The sequence below is a fragment of the Homalodisca vitripennis genome, chromosome 3, assembly GCF_021130785.1.
Source record: "Homalodisca vitripennis isolate AUS2020 chromosome 3, UT_GWSS_2.1, whole genome shotgun sequence".
Lineage (NCBI taxonomy): Eukaryota > Metazoa > Arthropoda > Insecta > Hemiptera > Cicadellidae > Homalodisca > Homalodisca vitripennis.
Window position 1 is genome coordinate 95,300,219 of NC_060209.1, and position 20,216 is coordinate 95,320,434.

Here is a 20,216-nt window from a genome sequence, read left to right on the forward strand (position 1 = left end):
CATACTTATTTTCAAACTTGCTAGATTAGCAGACACGTTCTGATTATTCTCTTCGTACAAATTTCACGTTGAAATTGCATTGATTGTTTTCAATGATTGCACTTTATCTCCTATGGACTGACATATAATTTGTGCATATTTACTTTTACAATGTTTTATTCTATAACGTCTAGAAATATTATACTATGTTAATACAGATACGTTTTTTACAAATCAAACACGAAGTGGTCTTGTTTTCAACCAAAAAGTAGTTAAATATTTATAATTAAACACATGGCACTCATTATAAACGTTACTATTTTTGCAAAAATACATAACTGAATTCAGTATTTAAGACACTAACAAATGAAACACAGAAAATTGCAGAAGCGACATTCAATCATCCTCAGCAATGACGCGGAAACCGTCACTGAAAATGCGAAAATAAAGTTAGGTTAGGCTATTGGAGTTTGTTTGGCACCAAAAACTTACTCGTACTTACAGCCCGAGCAATAAACTTCACACCTTGGTTAGCGCATGCGTACTAGCTACTCTTCCCTCTCCAATCCACATGAGAGAATGTAGTATCAGTCGATTCTGTATTTTTCACTGACACTTGACTGCGGAGCAGACTATACTCGATTAAGCCGTGAGAGAGAGGCTATTTGTGGGAGGTCGCGGGCCGTGTTATAGACTGTCAGGCAAGGTGTCCGCTGTGAGCATTCCAGCCCAACCATGCGCGGCCCGGAGTTTTTTGGGACTTAAATATATCAGTGTATGTAATAAAATTGACACCCGCCAATTGCCACCGGCACCACTTCGGTCCGGTCCGAGGAGACTAGGCTAACCCAGCACCGGCAGTCATCCCGAATAAGGCCGGACCGGGATACGTTCAATCTTCTTTATTTTATAAAAGTACATAAATACATATAATTTACCCCCTAGTGAACATTAAGCGGTGCGTGTGGGAGTTCAGTTAAACAATATTTCACAATTATTTTTAGTGTCATTGTCCAATTTATATTCTTATATTGTCTTCACTTAATCCAAATTTACAAACCAGCAACAAGCAGTTTAAATCTAATAAATAATATACCAGGAGATTTATGTACAGGGCTGGGACGTCCATTTCAGTGCACGCATTTTGACATACCGAAATAGTCCAGGAAGGGGGTGATTTTAGGGGAATTGGATAGATATGCTGTACACTTTATTTGTGTACTTTCTTCTAGACCGTTTGACATTTGCCACTGTCCGAACTAATAATTTCAGTGTAATTCAGTTATTTTATGGTTCACATTAATATGTCTAATTAATTAATGTACATTCTGACGAAAAACTTATAGAAACGTAAGTGCCTCCAATTAAATGTACATCAGCAATTAAGAAAAAGTAACTATTTCAAAAGAGAGAATTTAGTTCAAAACATACTTTGATAAACACTTGAATGCAAAAGTTAAAATTGAAAGTTTCTAATTATCTATGTTTGCTAGTCCAAATATACTAAATTAGTATAATAATGTGCTGAAACTATTTTATTAATAAAAGCAATTTTTTAAATTTTCGTAAGGAGATTTTTAGGAATCTTAAACTATTATTTTATATAGATCATTAGTTATAATCGAAAGGTCTGACACGCTAGACGTGGTTTTAATGGTTTTGAAATATATTCTACTATAGGGCTCTGCTCCATTGGCTTCAAAGTTTCTAATATTAATATCATACGAATAATTTTTTGCTTAGTTCAAAATATCTCATCACTAAAATACACGTATTACTCAGGCAATCATTCTCAATTTACTAACCGTCAATATCAGCTGACTGGTTATAATACTCTCTTATCACCTGTTTGGTTATCACCTGATTTCTTTTACGATGGTTTACACTAGTTTTTGATTGTTACGCAACATTTACTTTGGGATCAAAGCATTTAGATAACCGATTTGAAAGTTAGCTACAAACTAACCAAGTCGAGACACAATGAGGATTAAAATTTAAATTCAGCTTGTTTATTGTTCCGTTTACGCATATATATATATATATATATATATATATATATATATATATATATATATATATATATATATATGCCGAGTTAAGAATTCTCAAAATTGCAGTTTTGTTTTAATAGCCCCAAAACCGGTACCCGTTTTACATTTCAGTTACGGGTACCGGGTTTGGGGCTATTAAAACAAAACTGCAATTTTGAGAATTCTTAACTCGGAAATGTGTGATCAATTTTAATGATAAATCGTTAAAAGTGTAATGGTTTTAGTATACAATTATAGAACTATATAAAAAGTTGCTAATGAATTACTACATATACTTGTATTCTTGACCGAGCGGTTAAAACAATTCAGCTTTGCTCTACTCATTATTTTGGTTGAGTAACTTTATAAACTGCTAATCAAAACTTCTGTAACTAATTTTTGACACAGATTTAATTTATCATGTTTATTAGTTTATCGCGGGACTTCGCCTGCTCATCATCACTCAAACCGCGCGATCTCCCAGGGCGATCTACCGCTATCACAGACTTTAGAATTTAATTCAATCAGAGCACTACTTTCTTTCCCTTTCAATGGCTGGGAGCTCAATTTCTCACTATATCGTTGTGAACAAAATAACTGCCAAAAATAGAATGAGAAACTAACTGTAATGTTCCATTTAAAGTTTACTAACGGACATTTTCAAGATATATTGTAAATACTTAGGTTACGTATGTTACCATGCCGCATGTCAAATTCTAAAATGTCACATGATTGTTACAAATTTGCTTGTTCTGTGATTTTCTCGTTGCTATCTTCATGATTACCCATAAGACTGATGTACACATATTCGCTAACACTGAGACAAATCCTATGGAAGGACATGCTATTATCGAAATCAGTGTTGCCCATTATAGGAATGAATCTTAATGCAAAAATTTAAGTCTATGGTGTGAGGCGTCGTGTGGACAGGCAGACAAACAAAAGAAAAATAGAAATATTTTGTTATCGCCATGAGTTATAAGTTTAGCCAACCCTCACCCAATAGAAACTTATATGATAAATACTATTAGAAATATTATTTATAGATAGTATGTAACTAATACTTAAGTCAAACTAGCTGGCGCAAATAGCCAGAGTATTGAAATCCACCGCTGCTTCGATACTGACAAGAATACTTATCTGACTGGCCGCGGGCCAACTGCAGTGTCCTGTAACGTTTAGCAGTATGTTATCACTTTCAGTATCTAGTTGTGTTTCATATCTGTCCATATTTCATGGTGTCTATATATTTCCCAAAGCTTGTAGTGTATTTTAACGTGTAGTGTCTCGTAGTACCTGTAGCATTTGCTTCATTGGCAAAGTAAAATTTAATTAGTAATCAATTATGGTTGAAAATATATGTGAACATATTTTAAAATGTAAGTACATCTGTAAAACATTAGGTAAAATTAAAAATCCGCGAATGTAGATATGGTAAAGATAGACAGCGGTTTATGTGGAAGCCAAATACCATAACTGGTTGCAATAGGGGTAGAACAGTTGACAGTTTAATTATCTAACCTTGTGAATGAATAGCCAGAGCCGAACTAAGGACTTCGTTGATGAGGTAGTTTTTGTCAAGGATGGGGTCGGTATAAAAACTCCAACTCGCAAATCTCTGCGTTCTTTCAGTGTTCGGCGTATACTTTTCGTGGCGCACCAAATTTTTCCCTCCTTCAAATTAATTCTGCGTGGGATTTTGCGAAAGTATAAATGTTAAAGACGAATTACGATTTTCGTATGGTCAATTTGTTGTCAACTAATGTAAAATCTATTTTACAGGGACTATTGTATCTATTATCTACTATTTATTTTGCATCCATATAATAATATGGATACAAAAGAATTAAGAAAGAAGTAAAGTACTGAATTATTAATGCAACATTGCAAGATAATACAAGTTATAGCAAGATTTGTTCAAGTAAAGTTTTTAACTTTAATTTTAGTTAAAGGTTGTTTGCAATAGAAATTTAATATTCAACAGTCAGAATAAATTTAATACATCAAGATACCAAGTTTGTAAATAACTTTTGAAGCAATATAGTTTAATTACAGTTTTCACTTAGATTCTGTGCCAACTGTAACAGGAAGTGATACACGTGGGACGAAGAAGTTTCAGGGCATTTTTAATTCAGTTGTATTTAGCTTTGCTTGTAATAGAGATAAGTACGTTTTATTATGTATTAATTTATAAAAATTCAATTTTTTAAAATAATTAAATTTTATTTTTATTTTGAATGAAGAAGAATATGTTATATTTGATTTTAAAAATGAATACCTGTTGCGAAAATTTTACAAGACAAGTTCTGTAAGCAATTGGAGATTACATCTAAATATTTGCAATATTATTTTATTGAATATTAATTTGAATGTTTGAAGTTTTAATGAACTGTTGTTTAATAAACCAATTCTAATGTAGTTCAAGAAAGTATTCTCTTGCCTATCTAAACCGTAACCATAATACCAATAACTAGTAAATAAGTGTAAAACTAGAAACACAAGTGCAGATAAAATGATTAAAAATTATGTAAAGTTTTTTGGGTTGTGCGGATCTCTCTACAGGACCTGTTATCACATTCATTATCTCTTTGTGTCCCATAACATCCAATGAAGTTTAATGGTGTCTGTAGATTCCCATAGCTTTTTGATTTACATAGACTTTAATATGTTCATAATTTTATTTCTACATATACAATAATGATGCCAAATAATGTAATTTGTGAAGGAAATAGGATTGTTTTTTTCCGGATGTGTTACTGATTTTTTTAATTACTGAACGGAGGCAAAAGTCTAGAAAATATTTTTTTTCCTTCAGAATTCTTCCATTGTCCAAAACAAACTTTAAACAAAGAATGGAATTTTGTTCAGAGTCATTTAGTAGGCTGGCACAATTTCCTTTTGTAGTCTGCTGGGGATGGGATGTAAAAATATGTTTACTGTATGGTTGTCTTCTTGTTTATTTGTCCATAGACAACACGAGAATAAAATACAGGTAGTCATAGACTTGAAATTTTACTTTAAATCTCAGTGAGGCCTGTTACGCGACACGCGGTGTGGTACAATTCATAAAGTATTTTCTTTAACTTTTTGTAACTTTTTGAGTGTAAATTATTATATATTACCTATATTGCCAGTGACCGGGAAGTTGGAAGCTGTAAGAGGCCGGGATATTTCAAAGGTCGGTCGAGAGCTACCAGAGGCCAGGAACTCCCAGAAACAAGAAATTGCTTGAGCCCATCTACTGACTCAGTCCATGAACAGCCAAACGTTCGCAGCTACCAAAAAGTGGAACGTACGAGAAGTTGGAACATGCCAGAGGTCGGCACCTACTTTGTGTAGTCCCTCAGGATCCGGATGCTCCCAAAGATAGTTGGCAGACACCGAAAGCCCTTAAGGGCTGAGATCTACCCAAAGGCCGAGTGTTTCTAGAGCTTCATGGCTTCCAGATTGTAGAAGCTATTATTGTCCAGTAATCATCAGATGTTCGGAGCTACCGAGGATAGAAGATCTCGAAAGTTTCAGAGCAATACTGGTTTAGTAAATCGAAAAGACCGAGAGTTGGGACCTGCCAGAGGTCAGAGACTCCTAGACTACAGTAGATGATAGAAGACGGAAGCAGCCAGAAGCTGGGAACTCCTAGAGATTGAGGAGCCGGTAGCTTCTCGCCGTAGTACCTGTTATCACATTTAATATCTTGTTGTGTCTCTTATATCTGTTAGTGTTTCATGGTGTCTTTAGATTCCCATGGTTTGTAGTGTATCTTAATGTGTACATTGAATGAATATTTGGTAACGCTTAGCCAAATGCCATATATTGATATGAACCATCATTGAACTCACTGTTTCGAATATACAAATAAAAAGCTTCACCGAAAATTTAGTCTATCCATCAGATCATTTTTTCAGATATCTTGTAGACAGATACACAGACACACAAACAGAAAGATATACAGAAATAATATTTTTTACTCCCATGAATGATATACCTCGCTAACGCTGAGGCAATTAAATGTGAAAATAGTATTACATTAACTATAATACTTTTATGAAATGTTTTAATATTCAAGTTTTGTGTTATGCCAATTCCAATTTTGGTTAAAATCCATTCAACCAGAAGATGCCTATACTATCTGTGTGAGATTTGATTCTAGGGCTCTACCCACTACGATCCGATTGGACTCAAAACGAGTTAGAACTTTTCATTTAATTGTAGAACGTCTATACAAAGTTCCGTAAAGATCCATTAAAAACTTCAGCCGTAATCGTGACATATATATAGACAATTAGACATATCTATATTTGATACAGATGTGATTCAATCTACAAACGTAATAGATGGATTAGAAATCTACCAAATAGGATCATGAATTATTAAGATACTGATTTTGTATTGTCATGTATAGAGGAATTTACTTATATTTTATTTTTAATAAAAATGTGACACTTTGTGGTACTGCGAGACACTGACCACATTAGATACACTACAAGCCGGGGGGGGGGGGGGGGGGGATTCTTCTACAGACACCATGAAACACCAACAGATATTATAAGCACAAACAATCAAAATAAGAACACATTTTATATAAAATGTCTTGTATATTTTGAGATAAGTTATATTATGGGGTTTAATAGCTTATTTTATATGTTCCTGTATAGTCTGCCATAATGTCTACATTGCTGGTAATGTCTTATAATGTATGACATTTAATTTGTGGACTTAACGTGTTGTCTGGAGTCTCGTGTCTGCAATGCCTCGTAGAACGCGGGCTTTAGCGTCTCGTAGTGTCTGCAATATCTCGTATTATTTGGTCTGAGTGGGATAAAGTAGTTACATTCATGTGTAGCGTGTAAAGTTTACAGTATCTGCAGTGTAAAGAATGAGAAGTACGGAGATGTCAGGGACGTTGAAGAAGCTATGAAGTGATCAAGAGCATGGCAGTGTTACTCTACATAAAATTAGCATTAATAATTACTGGTTATTGTCAGTAACTTAGACGTTAAGCGCTTCCCGTCCTAAACCCCCTTACCCTCCTCCACCTCCTTGTCTCTCATCCTATCCTCACTATTGACTCGCTTTCTCTTGTCAATCATCTCTAAGAGCTGCTAAACATAAAAGGCTTTGTGTTACTTAGCAACTATGGGATCTGTACAAGTTGAATTATTACTGCAAAACATCTACGTAGAATGTGTAATTCTTGTTATAAAAACCCATACAGTTGATTACAAACTAATATGCCCTCGTGGTGTCTAAACCAGTTAAATTTCCCCCGTAATTTTTTTTTTTTATTTTACGAATACTTGTCACATGATGTGGGTTTGATTAACCACAATAGCCCAATTTACCTTTATATTAATAGTTGACGACTGTTGTCTTGAAACCATATTTTAAACTTTTACCATAATCTTGTACTAAGAAGTTATTTGATATTGAGATGGAAGTAAATTGAACAGCATAAACCTTTAATTTCTTGAAAGATATTTTGTTTCTAATGTGTCACTCCCGATTTAATCAATGTGCATGCTCATTTTATTAAATAAAAGGAGTCTAAACAATTCGATTTGTAAGTACAATCGTTAATGGTAACAGATCTTTTATTGATAAACATCTAAGATCGAGTCATTTTGCTGGTACAGTTGCAATATACTTGAATTATCAAGCACTCTTAAAATGTGGTCCTTACTAAAAAAACTCTGTTTAATTAAACAAATAAAGATTGCACTTATCAATAGTTTACATTGTAAAGAAGCCAAAGTGGAATTTAGAAGATCTTATTTACTGAAATGTTGACAGAATTAAACAAGGCAATGCCATCAATGTATATAATCGTTGATAATATACGAGTATTAAATTCACAAACTATATTTGTAAAATATTAATTCGCTTTTCAAATGAACATGAGAAAGAGAAAGAACATCTTAAATCATATACCTAAGTGTATAGTTCATTTAAAGATTATTTCGTTGGAAGGACTGAAAAAACAGGATTATTTTCGGACATTTATTTACCTTTGTACAATTACACAGAAAGTCAGTAATACTAAGTTTCGAGTGCGATCTGATCTCTTCCTCAGGTGGATAAATAACCAAACACATACCGGTAGCTAAAATCTAGGTTAAAACAAACACATCATACCAGAGCGTTATAGCACGCGTATGTCAGGAATCACTGCTAACGCGTTATGTGTAAACTAAATGCACACTATGCATAAAACTTACATTTAATAAACTTAAAACACGAATTATTTAAACTAAACTAAAGAATATGGGTCACATCACGTCTGCACTAAACGACCAACCACTGAGCACCGACCAGAGTGTAGTAGTAAATAGCAATCGTCACGGCAGAAACAAGATGGCGGGAAATCATGAAATAGGTTTCCTTGTGAGTTTATTTATTGGAATTGGCTTACAAAATAACCTAATTCGACTGAGGGCTGACTGATTGTTTGATTCGCTAATCTAATGTATAAAGTCCTGATTTAATTCCTTTTTTAAGAAATGAGGTTCCCGGTGTTCGCTTCCATAATGTTGGCTTCATCTCAATTCATATGTTGATCTTCAAACTAATAATGATGTACAATTTTTGAAGTGAAACTTCTTTAGGCGCGTTGAGCGTTTTGGTAGAGGGTAAAATCCTCGGTTCGCGTCACCGACATGCTAAAGTGGTTTCCATGGAAACGTTAAGAATCTTTGGAAAATTTATTTATTCTATTTTAGTCACTTTGTGCTATTTATGATATATTAAACGCCTAATACTAAATCTACGCAATGTAATATGCTAATGATAATAGTATATCTATAGCTATGGAGAGCCAGACTAGCGCACGCGCAGTAGCCTGTGTACACGTATACACTAATACATCGACTATTTCTGACTGTATTATGTGCGCGTTGGACGCTTTTTGGATAAGTATAATTTTGTGAGTCACGTCAACAATACGTTATAGTAGCAGTACATCTGTAATTGTAAATGTGACGCGTTGTACATTAAGTATTAGAGTGTAGAATACATAAGTAAAGTTAAATTGACCACGTGGGAAGTTCAACTTGTGTGTACTGGATTTTGTTTATTTAAGTGAATTTTTAATTTGACTATTATTGTAATTATTTAATTGAAGGATTACTGTTTATTTATTGAATTTAAATTCATTGACTTCAGTATAAAAGTGAGTATGAAACATATTAATATTTTTATACAGATAAATGAATAATGAAAACAACGAATATATTTTTAAACATTGATATTAAGCGGAGACTTTAATATTAACTTCGCAGATGACAAAAATTTGTCATTAATTGAATTTTTGAATGAAACATTAGGTTTGACTATGTCTAATGATCGAAAAGTCAGTACAACAAAGTATAAAACGACTATCGATGCTGTTTTTTTTATACGATATTTAGATAAATTTCAATCAAACATTTTTATTTCTTATTTCAGTTACCATAAACCTATTGTATCTTTTTTAGAATACAATGAAATGATTGAACGAACAGATAATTTTTCATTTCTCCGTTAGCTCCTTTCTCGATTTTCTTTGTGTTCTGCTAACATTTAATGATCTTTTGCCTTACCTAATTATTCCCTATTACAAGTAAATTACATACTGAAAACCAAATTATAGCAATTCTTCATCCAAAATTTTGGTTTTTGCTTTACGAGACTTTGTATAAGAGTGTTGTTTGTTATGAACGTGAGTCTAATTGAGTATTTTCTACCTTCTCTCATGGAAATCCACAACTGTGAATATGACGAATAATGAGAATTTGTAAACCTTTATGATAACTTTTACTCGTTTTCTTTTTTCTTTCTGTGCTGGGAAACTAAAGACAATATAGTAACGTATTTTCTATATCAAAATATTAAAACAAATAATAATATTCAATTATATTGGCACTATGATTCACAGTGGGTAGTTACACGATATATAATTGTAATAAATAAGATTAAAAGTACGTTGAATACGAAATACATTTCTTTAAACCAAATATAAATTAACTCTTAAGTAGCGTTAAATTTATTTAAGAAATACACCAATTATTAGCATATGACACTATGTACAAAAAACAGAACCAAAATTTAAATTTATTCTGCCAGAATGTTTCACCAGGCATTTTGATTTTTCAACTTAATAAATTCAAAAAGTGTTGAGGCATCGAGTACATTAAACACTGAAGTAAAAGAGAAAGTCTTCAAGACAAATGGAACAATTTAGACGAGAGCTGGTTGAGAGTCAGACTCGTGACATTCTACGAGTTCCGCCACTGTAATAGCGGCCATTTGTTTGGTTAACTGGGACACTTTGACTCAACCAACAACCCAGATTGTACTTGGTGATACTCCTACAGTGGTGACAAGACATTCTTGTACTTTTACTACAACATTTTCGGGCATTTCTTTGGTTAACTGGGACACTTTGACTCAAACCACAACCCAGATTGTACTTGGTGATTACAAAGGAGCGACTCTTATAGTAATGACAAGAAACATTTTGTTACTTATACTACAATATTTGCGGCCATTTGTTTTGTTAACTGGGATACTTTGACTCAACCAACAATCCAGATTGTACTTGTTGATACTCTTACAGTCGTGACAAGAAACATTCTGGTACGTACTCATAATACAATATATGCGACCATTTGTTTGGTTAACTGGGACACTTTTAGCGCAACGCACAAAATAAACCGTACTTGGTAATATTATATACAGCAGTACTGATAAAAAATACTCAGAACGAAGTAAATTACAACGGCCATAAATATACACTTCTCGACGAATTTTCTTGATCATGGTAACAAGGCAAACTCAACATTGGCGTCGAAAATAGAATTCACTCCAACCAGCAGTGGTCATACACGTGCAAAACCTACTAAATTGCATACAAAAGAACGGGTAACTGCTAATAGTGCAGATATAAAAAACAAAGCGGTCACCTTTTACTATACATTAAAGACTGTTATGAAACCTATCTTAGTTGTCTTTTGACAGAATTAGGCTTTTCAGAGCTGTGTGTGTGTATATATTTTCTTGATAGGAAAAAGGCAAAATCAACTATGGAAGAAAAATACTAAGGCCAGAGTTAATTACAATGACCATAAATATACGCTTTTTGACAAATTTTCTTGATCGTAGCAAGAGGCAAACTCAACATAGGCGTCAGAAATATAATTCACTAGAACCAGCAGTGATTATTCACGTGGAAATCCTACGGAATTGCGTGCGAAGCCGCGGTAACTGCTTGTATTCCAGATAACAGTCCTGATAAAATAGATTCTGGTAATTTCACTACAGTATTTGTGTCCATTCTTTTTGTTAACTGGGATACTTTGACTCAAACCACAACCTATATTGTACTTGGTGATACTCTAGATGATAAGAGACATTCCGGTACTTTTTCTAAAAGTTTTACGGTTATTTGTTTGGTTAACGGGAACACTTTGACTTAACCCACAACCTAGATTGTACTTGGTGATACACCTCTTCATCTTTATTACAACTTGATTTGTAGTCTAGGTGTCTTTGATGTCGGAACGATACGATGAGCTCCTTTTGAGCTTCTTCATCACCGAATTTTGTTCTTGGAGGTGGAATACAGATTCCAGGAGTCAAAGCTTGTGACATTCCGGTAATTTTAGTACAAATTTTGCGGCTATTTTTTGGTTAACTGGAACACTTTGACTCAACCCACAACCTAGATTGTACTTTGTGATACTCTATACAGTGGTGATAACAGACAATCTGTCTTTAGTAAGTCATCAGAAAGTACTGTTTAGTCATCTTGCAAACCGACCTGTACTTGTTGTTACACTACAATCTGCCACTAATGTGGCATGTGTGCATTTCCCCTTCAATAATTGCAGCCATTTTTAAATCAACTTGATTAAACAAAATCCGATGATGAGGTATGAGAGGGTATGAGAAACTGTAGCCATTAAGTCAACTGGTTTTACATCCTAACCAGCATCGCAACTATAATGGTGCTTGATGTTAGAGTGTTTGGCACTTTTCACCATCTTGATTGAAATATTTCATCGGTTTAAGTTTGAATCAGCTTTTATGGGTGTGCAAACTCTATCCCTATACCAAGTATAATTTTTATGTAATACAAATGACAGAAATTATTCTACTTCATTCTATTTCCCTTATGGTTTTGTGTACTCGTTAAACATTCAAACTCCACTATCTTGAAACCTAACGAGATATACAGGATTCTTTTAAAAGAGCATCTTATTAAATTACGTAAGATTTCTAAAACATCTTTCTTTCGACACATAATGTAGTATGGTTGTAGTGGTTGTTTGATTCAATGCAAATGTTGAGTTCAGCTCCATTTCACCTTCCGCTTACTGAAGCATCTGAGATTTAACGCTGTCACAGATTCAAGACGGAGTCAAATCTGTAGGCCTTGTCAATCTAAAAAAATCCAATAAACTACGGACACACCTCTTCATCTTTATTAAACTTGATTTGTAGTCTAGGTGTCTTTGATGTCGGAACGATACGATGAGCTCCTTTTGAGCTTCTTCATCACCGAATTTTGTTCTTGGAGGTGGAATACAGATTCTAGGAGTCAAAGCTTGTGACAGCGTCAGATTTCAGACGCTGCAAAAAGCGAAAGGTGAAATGGAGCTGCACTTAAAATTCGCATACACCCCTCAGTTCTATGATTCTTAAAGAATGAAATTATTTCTTTTTCAAACTTACAGAACGCCCACGAACTAAAACCTAATGAAAAAAATATGCGGGACCAAAAGTTTATTAAAATTATCTAATATGTTGGGTCTATGTTGGGCATTAAATGCGATAAAAACTTTGCACGAATGATATTGTCTGAGATTCTGACAGATTTTATATGTACATAAATGTTTAGGTTACGTTATTTTCGGTTCGAAAAGGCCATGATCGGTGAAAATGCAAAACATATGTCGGGAATTCCGATATGAGGATGATTTCAAATATGAGGTTTTCTATAAAATATTTATTGTAACTAATGTAACTATTGTAAATATGTATGTAATTAAAATGTGTATTTTTATTTAAGCACCTTTAAGTATTTAAACAAATATTTATTATGTTCATCAATATTTTAACGTAGCTTTATTATTCATGAAAACCCGAAATAAAAATATATACGTAAATAAAGACGTGAATAAAGTATTACAGACGTTTGACTTATTTATCACTACTACAAATTCTTACTCAATTTATTAAGAAATCTTAGGCCATAAACCTATCTGTATAGTTTTATAACGAAAATTATAAAAGGATGCCTAAATTAACACAATATTAATAATGTTGAAGACAAATATTCAATAACTCACCTGCTGGTGTTCGTGTGCTCCATGGTAACAAGGATAGTTAGTGCCTGCAACATACACTCAGTGATAACAGGTCTCAGCTAGAGATATCTTATCGCGGGTTTAGCAGAAGTCATGCTCCTCAAACACAACCAGCGGCGAAGAGCTCAGCGTCGGTCAAGGTAAGTGATAACCGGCCTGAAATAGACAACATTTGTACAAGAATAACAGTAAATGGTTTCATCTTGGCAGTGCATGTTTAATTTTCACTGCTTTTCCATATTTAGCTTGGTATTATTGTTATATAACTGAACACGGTTAGTAGTAGTGTCAGATCCATACTTAGCTTGATGCTCGTAGCTTAGTAGGTGTGATGCAAGACACAGTGAATTGCATATATAGTAATAATTATAATAATATCCTTTATTGCATAAAGAATCATACAATTGCATTGCATGGGTACATTTATATTACTCTGAATAATATCCTTTATGCTAATCCAATAGTAAGATTTGGATGTCACTTCGATATCAGAACTGAGTTTTACATTGACTATAAATTATAAATTTCAGGTATTTTCCTAGCGGCGCACTATGATATTTTCAACGGATTAAAATGAATTTGAGTCCAGGAGGTGTTTAATCGATATTTTAATTTTTCGGGATTATTTTTAGATGTTTAACACTCTCAATATTGGGCCTATTGAATAGTTTCACGCCAATTTGAGACGGCAAGCGATGACGCCCTGACGCTCTACGTTGGTCATTGCTAAAGCTGTTCCTGCGTCTCGTTTCGTATTGGTGGATGTTTCAGATTGTTTTATATTTTAAATCGATAGTACAGGGCGAACTCGAGAATACAGAGACAGGATAGAGTTTACACTTGAAGCTCCCTGAAGTCATCTTTGCTCGACTCTTTGGAGTTTGATATTAAAAGAATTCTGGCAGCTTTATTTTGTGCTCTAATTAATACTCTTTCAAGTTTGTATTTGAAACAGCTGCCCCAAAACCATTAGATAAATGTGGATGAATTAAGCCATAACAGAACGTTTTTAATACATCCATGGAACAAAATTTTGCAAGTTTTTCGCAGGTCATAAATACCGGAAGAAACGTTCGAGCAGACGCTTTCGATATAAATTGTCCATGTCAATCTTTTATATCCAAGGAACATTTGGATTCGGCTTCTTCCAAGAAAACGTCATCAACCATTTCCGCAGGTATAATACTCTTGCTCCAGTAGCCTTAGTCAGAAATCCATCACATCTGATTTTAAACTGTTGGTTTTCAAGCGTATTCTTAAAAAATGCTGAATGCATAAATTCGGTTGAACGAATGACATCACTTTAAGATCCTGTTTTGATTTTTTTATTAATTAGAGCGAGTGGTGTCGTCTCGATATTTAACCACCTTTCCATTCTAGATAGAATAACCTGTTGATATGAACGAGGTCCCAATACTGATCCCTGATGGACACCATGGGGCATTGCCACTGTGTCTGTCAATGCACTCGTAATTTGCACGCATTGTCTGTAAGATAATATGGGAGCCAATCATGCGGCAAGTGGAATACCACTTGTCCACAACTGGTGCAACACTATCGCATGATGCACACAGTCAACAGCTTTAGAAAGGTCGAGAAATATACTTAGGAAATGTTCTCTCCTTCCCAGGTCATCGACAAAATTGTGAATAAGATCTGATCAATAGCATTGATAGTAGATTTATGTTTCCTAAACCTAAAATGTTCAGGAAATACAGTATCTGAAGTCGACTCCGACTATTTAATCCATGTCCCAGATTGTTCCTGCCCAAGAGCCCATCTGTTCCCTGCATGTCTCAGACCATTCCTGCCCCAGAGCCCATCTGTTCACTGCATGTCTCAGATCATTCCTGCCCTAGAGCCCATCTGTTCACTGCATGTCTCAGATCATTCCTGCCCCAGAGCCCATCTGTTCACTGCATGTCTCAGATCAATCCTGCCCCAGAGCCCATCTGTTCACTGCATGTCTCAGACCACTCCTGTCCCAGAGCCCATCTGTTTACTGCATGTCTCAGACCATTCCTGCCCAGAGCCCCAGTTCACTACATGCATGTCTCAGATCATTCCTGCCCCAGAGCCCGGCAGTTCACTACATGTCTCAGATCATTCCTGCCCAGAGCCCATCTGTTTACTGCATGTCTCAGACCACTCCTGCCCCAGAGCCCATCTGTTCATTGCATGTCTCAGATCATTCCTGCCCCAGAGCCCATCTGTTCACTGCATGTCTCAGACCATTCCTGCCCCAGAGCCCCATCTGTTCACTACATGTCTCAGACCACTCCTGCCCCAGAGCCCATCTGTTCACTGCATGTCTCAGATCATTCCTGCCCCAGAGCCTGGTAGTTCACTACACGTCTCAGATCATTCCTGCCCCAGAGCCCGGTAGTTCACTACATGTCTCAGATCATTCCTGCCCCAGAGCCCGGCAGTTCACTACATGTCTCAGACCATTCCTGCCCTAGAGCCCGGCAGTTCACTACATGTCTCAGATCATTCCTGCCCCAGAGCCCGGTAGTTCACTACATGTCTCAGATCATTCCTGCCCAAGAGCCCATCTGTTCACTGCATGTCTTAGATCATTCCTGCCCCAGAGCCCATCTGTTCATTGCATGTCCCAGACCACTCCTGCCTCAGAGCCCGGCTGTTTACTACATTTCTCAGACCATTCCTACCCCAGAGCCCATCTGTTCACTGTATGTTTCGGATTGTACTTGCCCCAAAGCCTGACTTTTTCTCTGCTTGTCTCAGATTGTTCCAGACCGAAAGGCAGACTATGCACTCTACGTCTTAGATTTCCCAATACCCACAGCCAGCCTCTTAGATTGTTCTTGGCCCAGACCCCGACTGTTCCCTACATGTCTCAGATTGTTCCTGTGCGGGTGAGGGCCCTAGTTAGCAGGACAATGCGGGACAGCCAGCAACAGCGACACCGCGCCGTGGTCTGTATGCCAAGGACAAACATGTCTGCCGTATTGTGGTCACGTGGATAGTACTGAAAATATTATAATCTTCAGAAACATAATATATTATAGTATTATTTCATATCAAGGTTTAAAAATGCCTTTAATTACGGAATTTTATTTTTCTTAAACACAACAACATATTGATGGAAGGCAGTTTGGCTGGGAGGAACGTTATATTTTGCAATGAATTAAAATATTAAAACGCTTTAATCAATCATAAGCTTTTATTATTTATACAAAGGTAGCTCTTCATATGAGATCATTATTGAACTTTTAAACAGCCACCATTTTTTCAATCAGAAAACAGAACACTTTGAGTACGTACTCAAAATGACTGTTCAGCTGTCTCTTATTAGAGTGACAATCGTTCGAAATTACAGAGGCGTAATCTCAACATGTATGAGGCATTTTGAGGGTTAATCTCAATATGTTTTCGAATTTATTTAACAGGTCATTACAGTGCTTGTATTGTCGATGAATAATTCGGCAAGTCACTAGGTCGTGGTTTAAACTTGTTTAATCAGGAAGTAAGATTGATAAATGTACAGCCTGCGTCAGTCTATCACGCGACGGGTCTCACAATGAGCACATTAAGCGCATCGTTCAGGCTCCGGAAGTGAGTGAGCTGTGTGACCAGTGTCACAAGTGAGACTCACGAGTGATGTACATTTCACCTCAGCGCAAGCCCGAAGTAGTACTAATATAATTCGTTGGTTCATTATTTTACATGCTTTTACCCTCGCAAAGTAAATACTTGTCAGCGGGGAATGGATATATACAGTGAGCGAACCACGATAAAAATATTATTAATTAATTACAAGGTAGGAGTGCGCCACATCACGTGTCGCGTAAACAGGCTTCGCCGATGTTGCTTAATAAGTTTAAAGCATACAGCCTATTTCATTTCCAAGATGACCTACGCTCAGATATACAATAAACATCATACAGAAAATAATCTTTTACATCCTCCGGCAGACAAGAAAGAAACTGTGTCATCCAACTGAGTGATAGGCTTCAGTGGCGCTCAGCTATATTCCAGGGTTGGACATCATAGAAATCATTCTTTTCTGTGTATAAAGATGTTTCATGTTCTTTGTCGATCTATCTTGTCACATTATACATTTGTTCATTGAGTTACCGTAATAGTAGTTTTAAAATAATGAAAGTTCTGGTGGGTTCTGGGTGAGCGCTGGAATCAAACCTTGCAGCCAACTTTTAAACATTAAATTTCACAGTATTCTTTTACTGCATGAATAATTTACATGTGTTAATATGTCGCGGTTAAAATCTCATTTCAGTGTACTCAGCTTGTTTACAATTTTATTTATTTTGTGATTTCTCACTGTCATCATGGTTATCCACAAGAACAATGTACAAAATATGTTCTAATGCTCATCCAACGTGATGGAAAGTTTGTGTTAGAAGAGAAATTGTGTTAGCCTACCGAGTTATATGCATCAATGAGGCTCAGCCAAATTCCATGGTTGGACATGTACCACCATAAAACTCATCCTTGTCTATGTGGAAACGAAGTTTCATGCAAATTGTACAGATAAAATCTTTCTTGAGATATCTTGCATGATAATTCATTCACATTTTTGTTCATTGAGTTAGTTTTATGGCACTGTCCAAATTAAAGTTCCGGAAAGCAAGCAAGGATAGTAAAAAGTAAGAGTGCGCTGAAATTAAATAATGCCACCGACTTCTAATACTGAATCCAGTATATTATATTTTATTTTTACTTTATGAATTTATTCTGCCACTTGTTAAAAGCACATATTATGTATTAAGATCTTAAACAGTATTTTACAAATTAATTTATTCAGCTAATATTCGCTACCGCTCAGCCAAACCCAATGAAATATCATGTGGATGATACGCCATAGATACCATCATAGAACGCAGTGTTCCTCATATATCATGCAAAATTTCAGATGTAAGTTCTTTTTTGAGTTATCGTGCGGATAGACAGACAGACAAACGGACAGACAGACAGAAATGAAATTCTTCCGGCCCTAAGAGTGATAGTTTTCGCTGAAGCTCAGCAAATTATAGGTAGCTATTTCGATATTATAAAATACTTATAATTTAAAAATACGCTACACCATGTAAGACGCTTCGCTGAGGTTCAATGTAAAATTTCAAGACTATAGTACATTTCATTATTGAGACATATTGAGAGAAAGAAAGACAATCATTCGGTAAAGAAATTCTGCATACCCCGGCAAACAGAAATCGAGTGATGTATGGTATTTCTAGTGACGAAACTACTGATGAAACTTTTCTAGAGATATTTTACCACATGATGCATTCACATTTGTATTCCTTAAATCAGATTTTACATCAGCGTTTACATAATATTAGAAATCACTACAACTGATCAGTCAGTCAGAACCACCAAATACCACCAAGATACCATAGAATGATGTTGTATGAGTTGGGATAGTTAGGCTACATGTGTTAGTATGTCGCATGTTAAAATATCTTATGAGTATATTCAGCTTGTTTGCAAAATTATTTATTCTGCTATTTTCTCGTTGTCATTATGGTTACCCCTCACATCAATGTAAAAGTATTTGCTGACGCTCAGCCAAATTCTATGGATTAACATGCACCATCATGTAACTCAGTGTCTCTTATACATAAATGTAGCTTACTGCATAATTTTAGTTTTATAGGTCAGTTTGTTTTTGAGATATCGCGCTGACAGACAGATAAATAAACAGAATAAAATAAATTTGTCCAGCCCTTCGAGTGATAGGCTTCGCTAACACTCAGCCAATCACCCATTGTGTATAACTCTGCAGTAACATCTGATATCAAACTGAGACGTTAGCAATAAGACTTTAAAAGAAGAATTTCATTTAAACTAATCAAACAATATCTACAGTACCTTAGGATACACACCAGTCGTATAAACTCAATCATTTGTCCACTTAGACTAGCTACTAAAATTACACGTATAATATTAACCTAGATAAACCAAGATATCAAACATTAAAAGACTATTCAGCATAAACCAGTCATACAGCAGAACTTTAAACTTATTTAAAATTTTCTCATATATATACAGGGTGAGTGGCTCTTGGTGTGACAAAACTTTTTGGGTTATAATGCAATGTAAATGTGATAATATGGTGGTTATAAAAAAATTTAACTACAAAAATTACGCCTGAAATTAATTATTTTCAGTTTTTCTAAAAAAACCCGTGTTTTGTAAGTAAATCTGATATTTCTCAGCAACGTATAGATATATATATGAGCACACTACATCATTTTTAGATTCTCCGTTAAATTTTCAATTTGAAAAAGTTAACTGTTCAAACGGTAAGATAAGAAAACTAAGCTTCAGATCGATTCAAATAGCAAAGTTGCTAAGTTTCAGAAAAACTGAAATATCATTGAACCCCATCTTTTTACCACACCTTGTACACAAGAATGTGTCAAATGATATTAAAAACTTTTCCATTTAATAGGCTTTAAAATGGTATACCACATGACCATAGTTAAGTATTCGGTTACGTACTTTTATCGGTTTGAATATTAAAAAACATGCAAGCTACAAAAAGATTAAAACAGTATAATAACAACTGTACTCAATTTTTATGTTTTATAAAACTGCCTCATAAAACAAGGAATTGAAGATTACAAAAAAGTAAAGCAGTCACACCAAGAGCCACTCACCCTCATGTATATATATATATATGGTTGGAGGCAAGACATTGTACAAGATGGCTACATTATAATCAGCTAATATTTCATGAAACATAGTTTCAATATGCAGTATATAAGTCTTAATGTGTTCCTCAGTTTTTACATTCTTATCTTATTTTCGTAAAAATAGAGAAAGTTCAGTAGTAGCCTTTCAGCATTAGTGAAATTGCTCTTATATATTTTTAACT

At 35.0% G+C, this 20,216-nt stretch overlaps 2 protein-coding genes across 4 annotated transcripts in view; one reads left to right on the forward strand and one right to left on the reverse strand.

Annotated features, from left to right (window-relative positions):
* Positions 1–13,495, reverse strand: part of LOC124357192 — a 35,174-nt gene extending 21,679 nt beyond the window's left edge. Inside the window, exon 1 of one of the 2 annotated variants that reach the window (XM_046808721.1) lies at positions 13,334–13,489. In XM_046808721.1, the coding sequence (XP_046664677.1) occupies positions 13,334–13,386 (53 nt within the window). In that variant the 5' untranslated portion in view covers positions 13,387–13,489. Of the gene's footprint in view, positions 1–13,333 lie in introns of both variants that reach the window. The other variant, XM_046808722.1, reaches the window with a different exon arrangement.
* LOC124357191 (carboxypeptidase N subunit 2-like) overlaps positions 13,384–20,216 on the forward strand; it is a 54,536-nt gene continuing 47,703 nt past the window's right edge. Inside the window, exon 1 of one of the 2 annotated variants that reach the window (XM_046808720.1) lies at positions 13,384–13,491. In XM_046808720.1, the coding sequence (XP_046664676.1) occupies positions 13,445–13,491 (47 nt within the window). In that variant the 5' untranslated portion in view covers positions 13,384–13,444. The remainder of the gene's footprint in view (positions 13,492–20,216) is intronic. The other variant, XM_046808714.1, reaches the window with a different exon arrangement.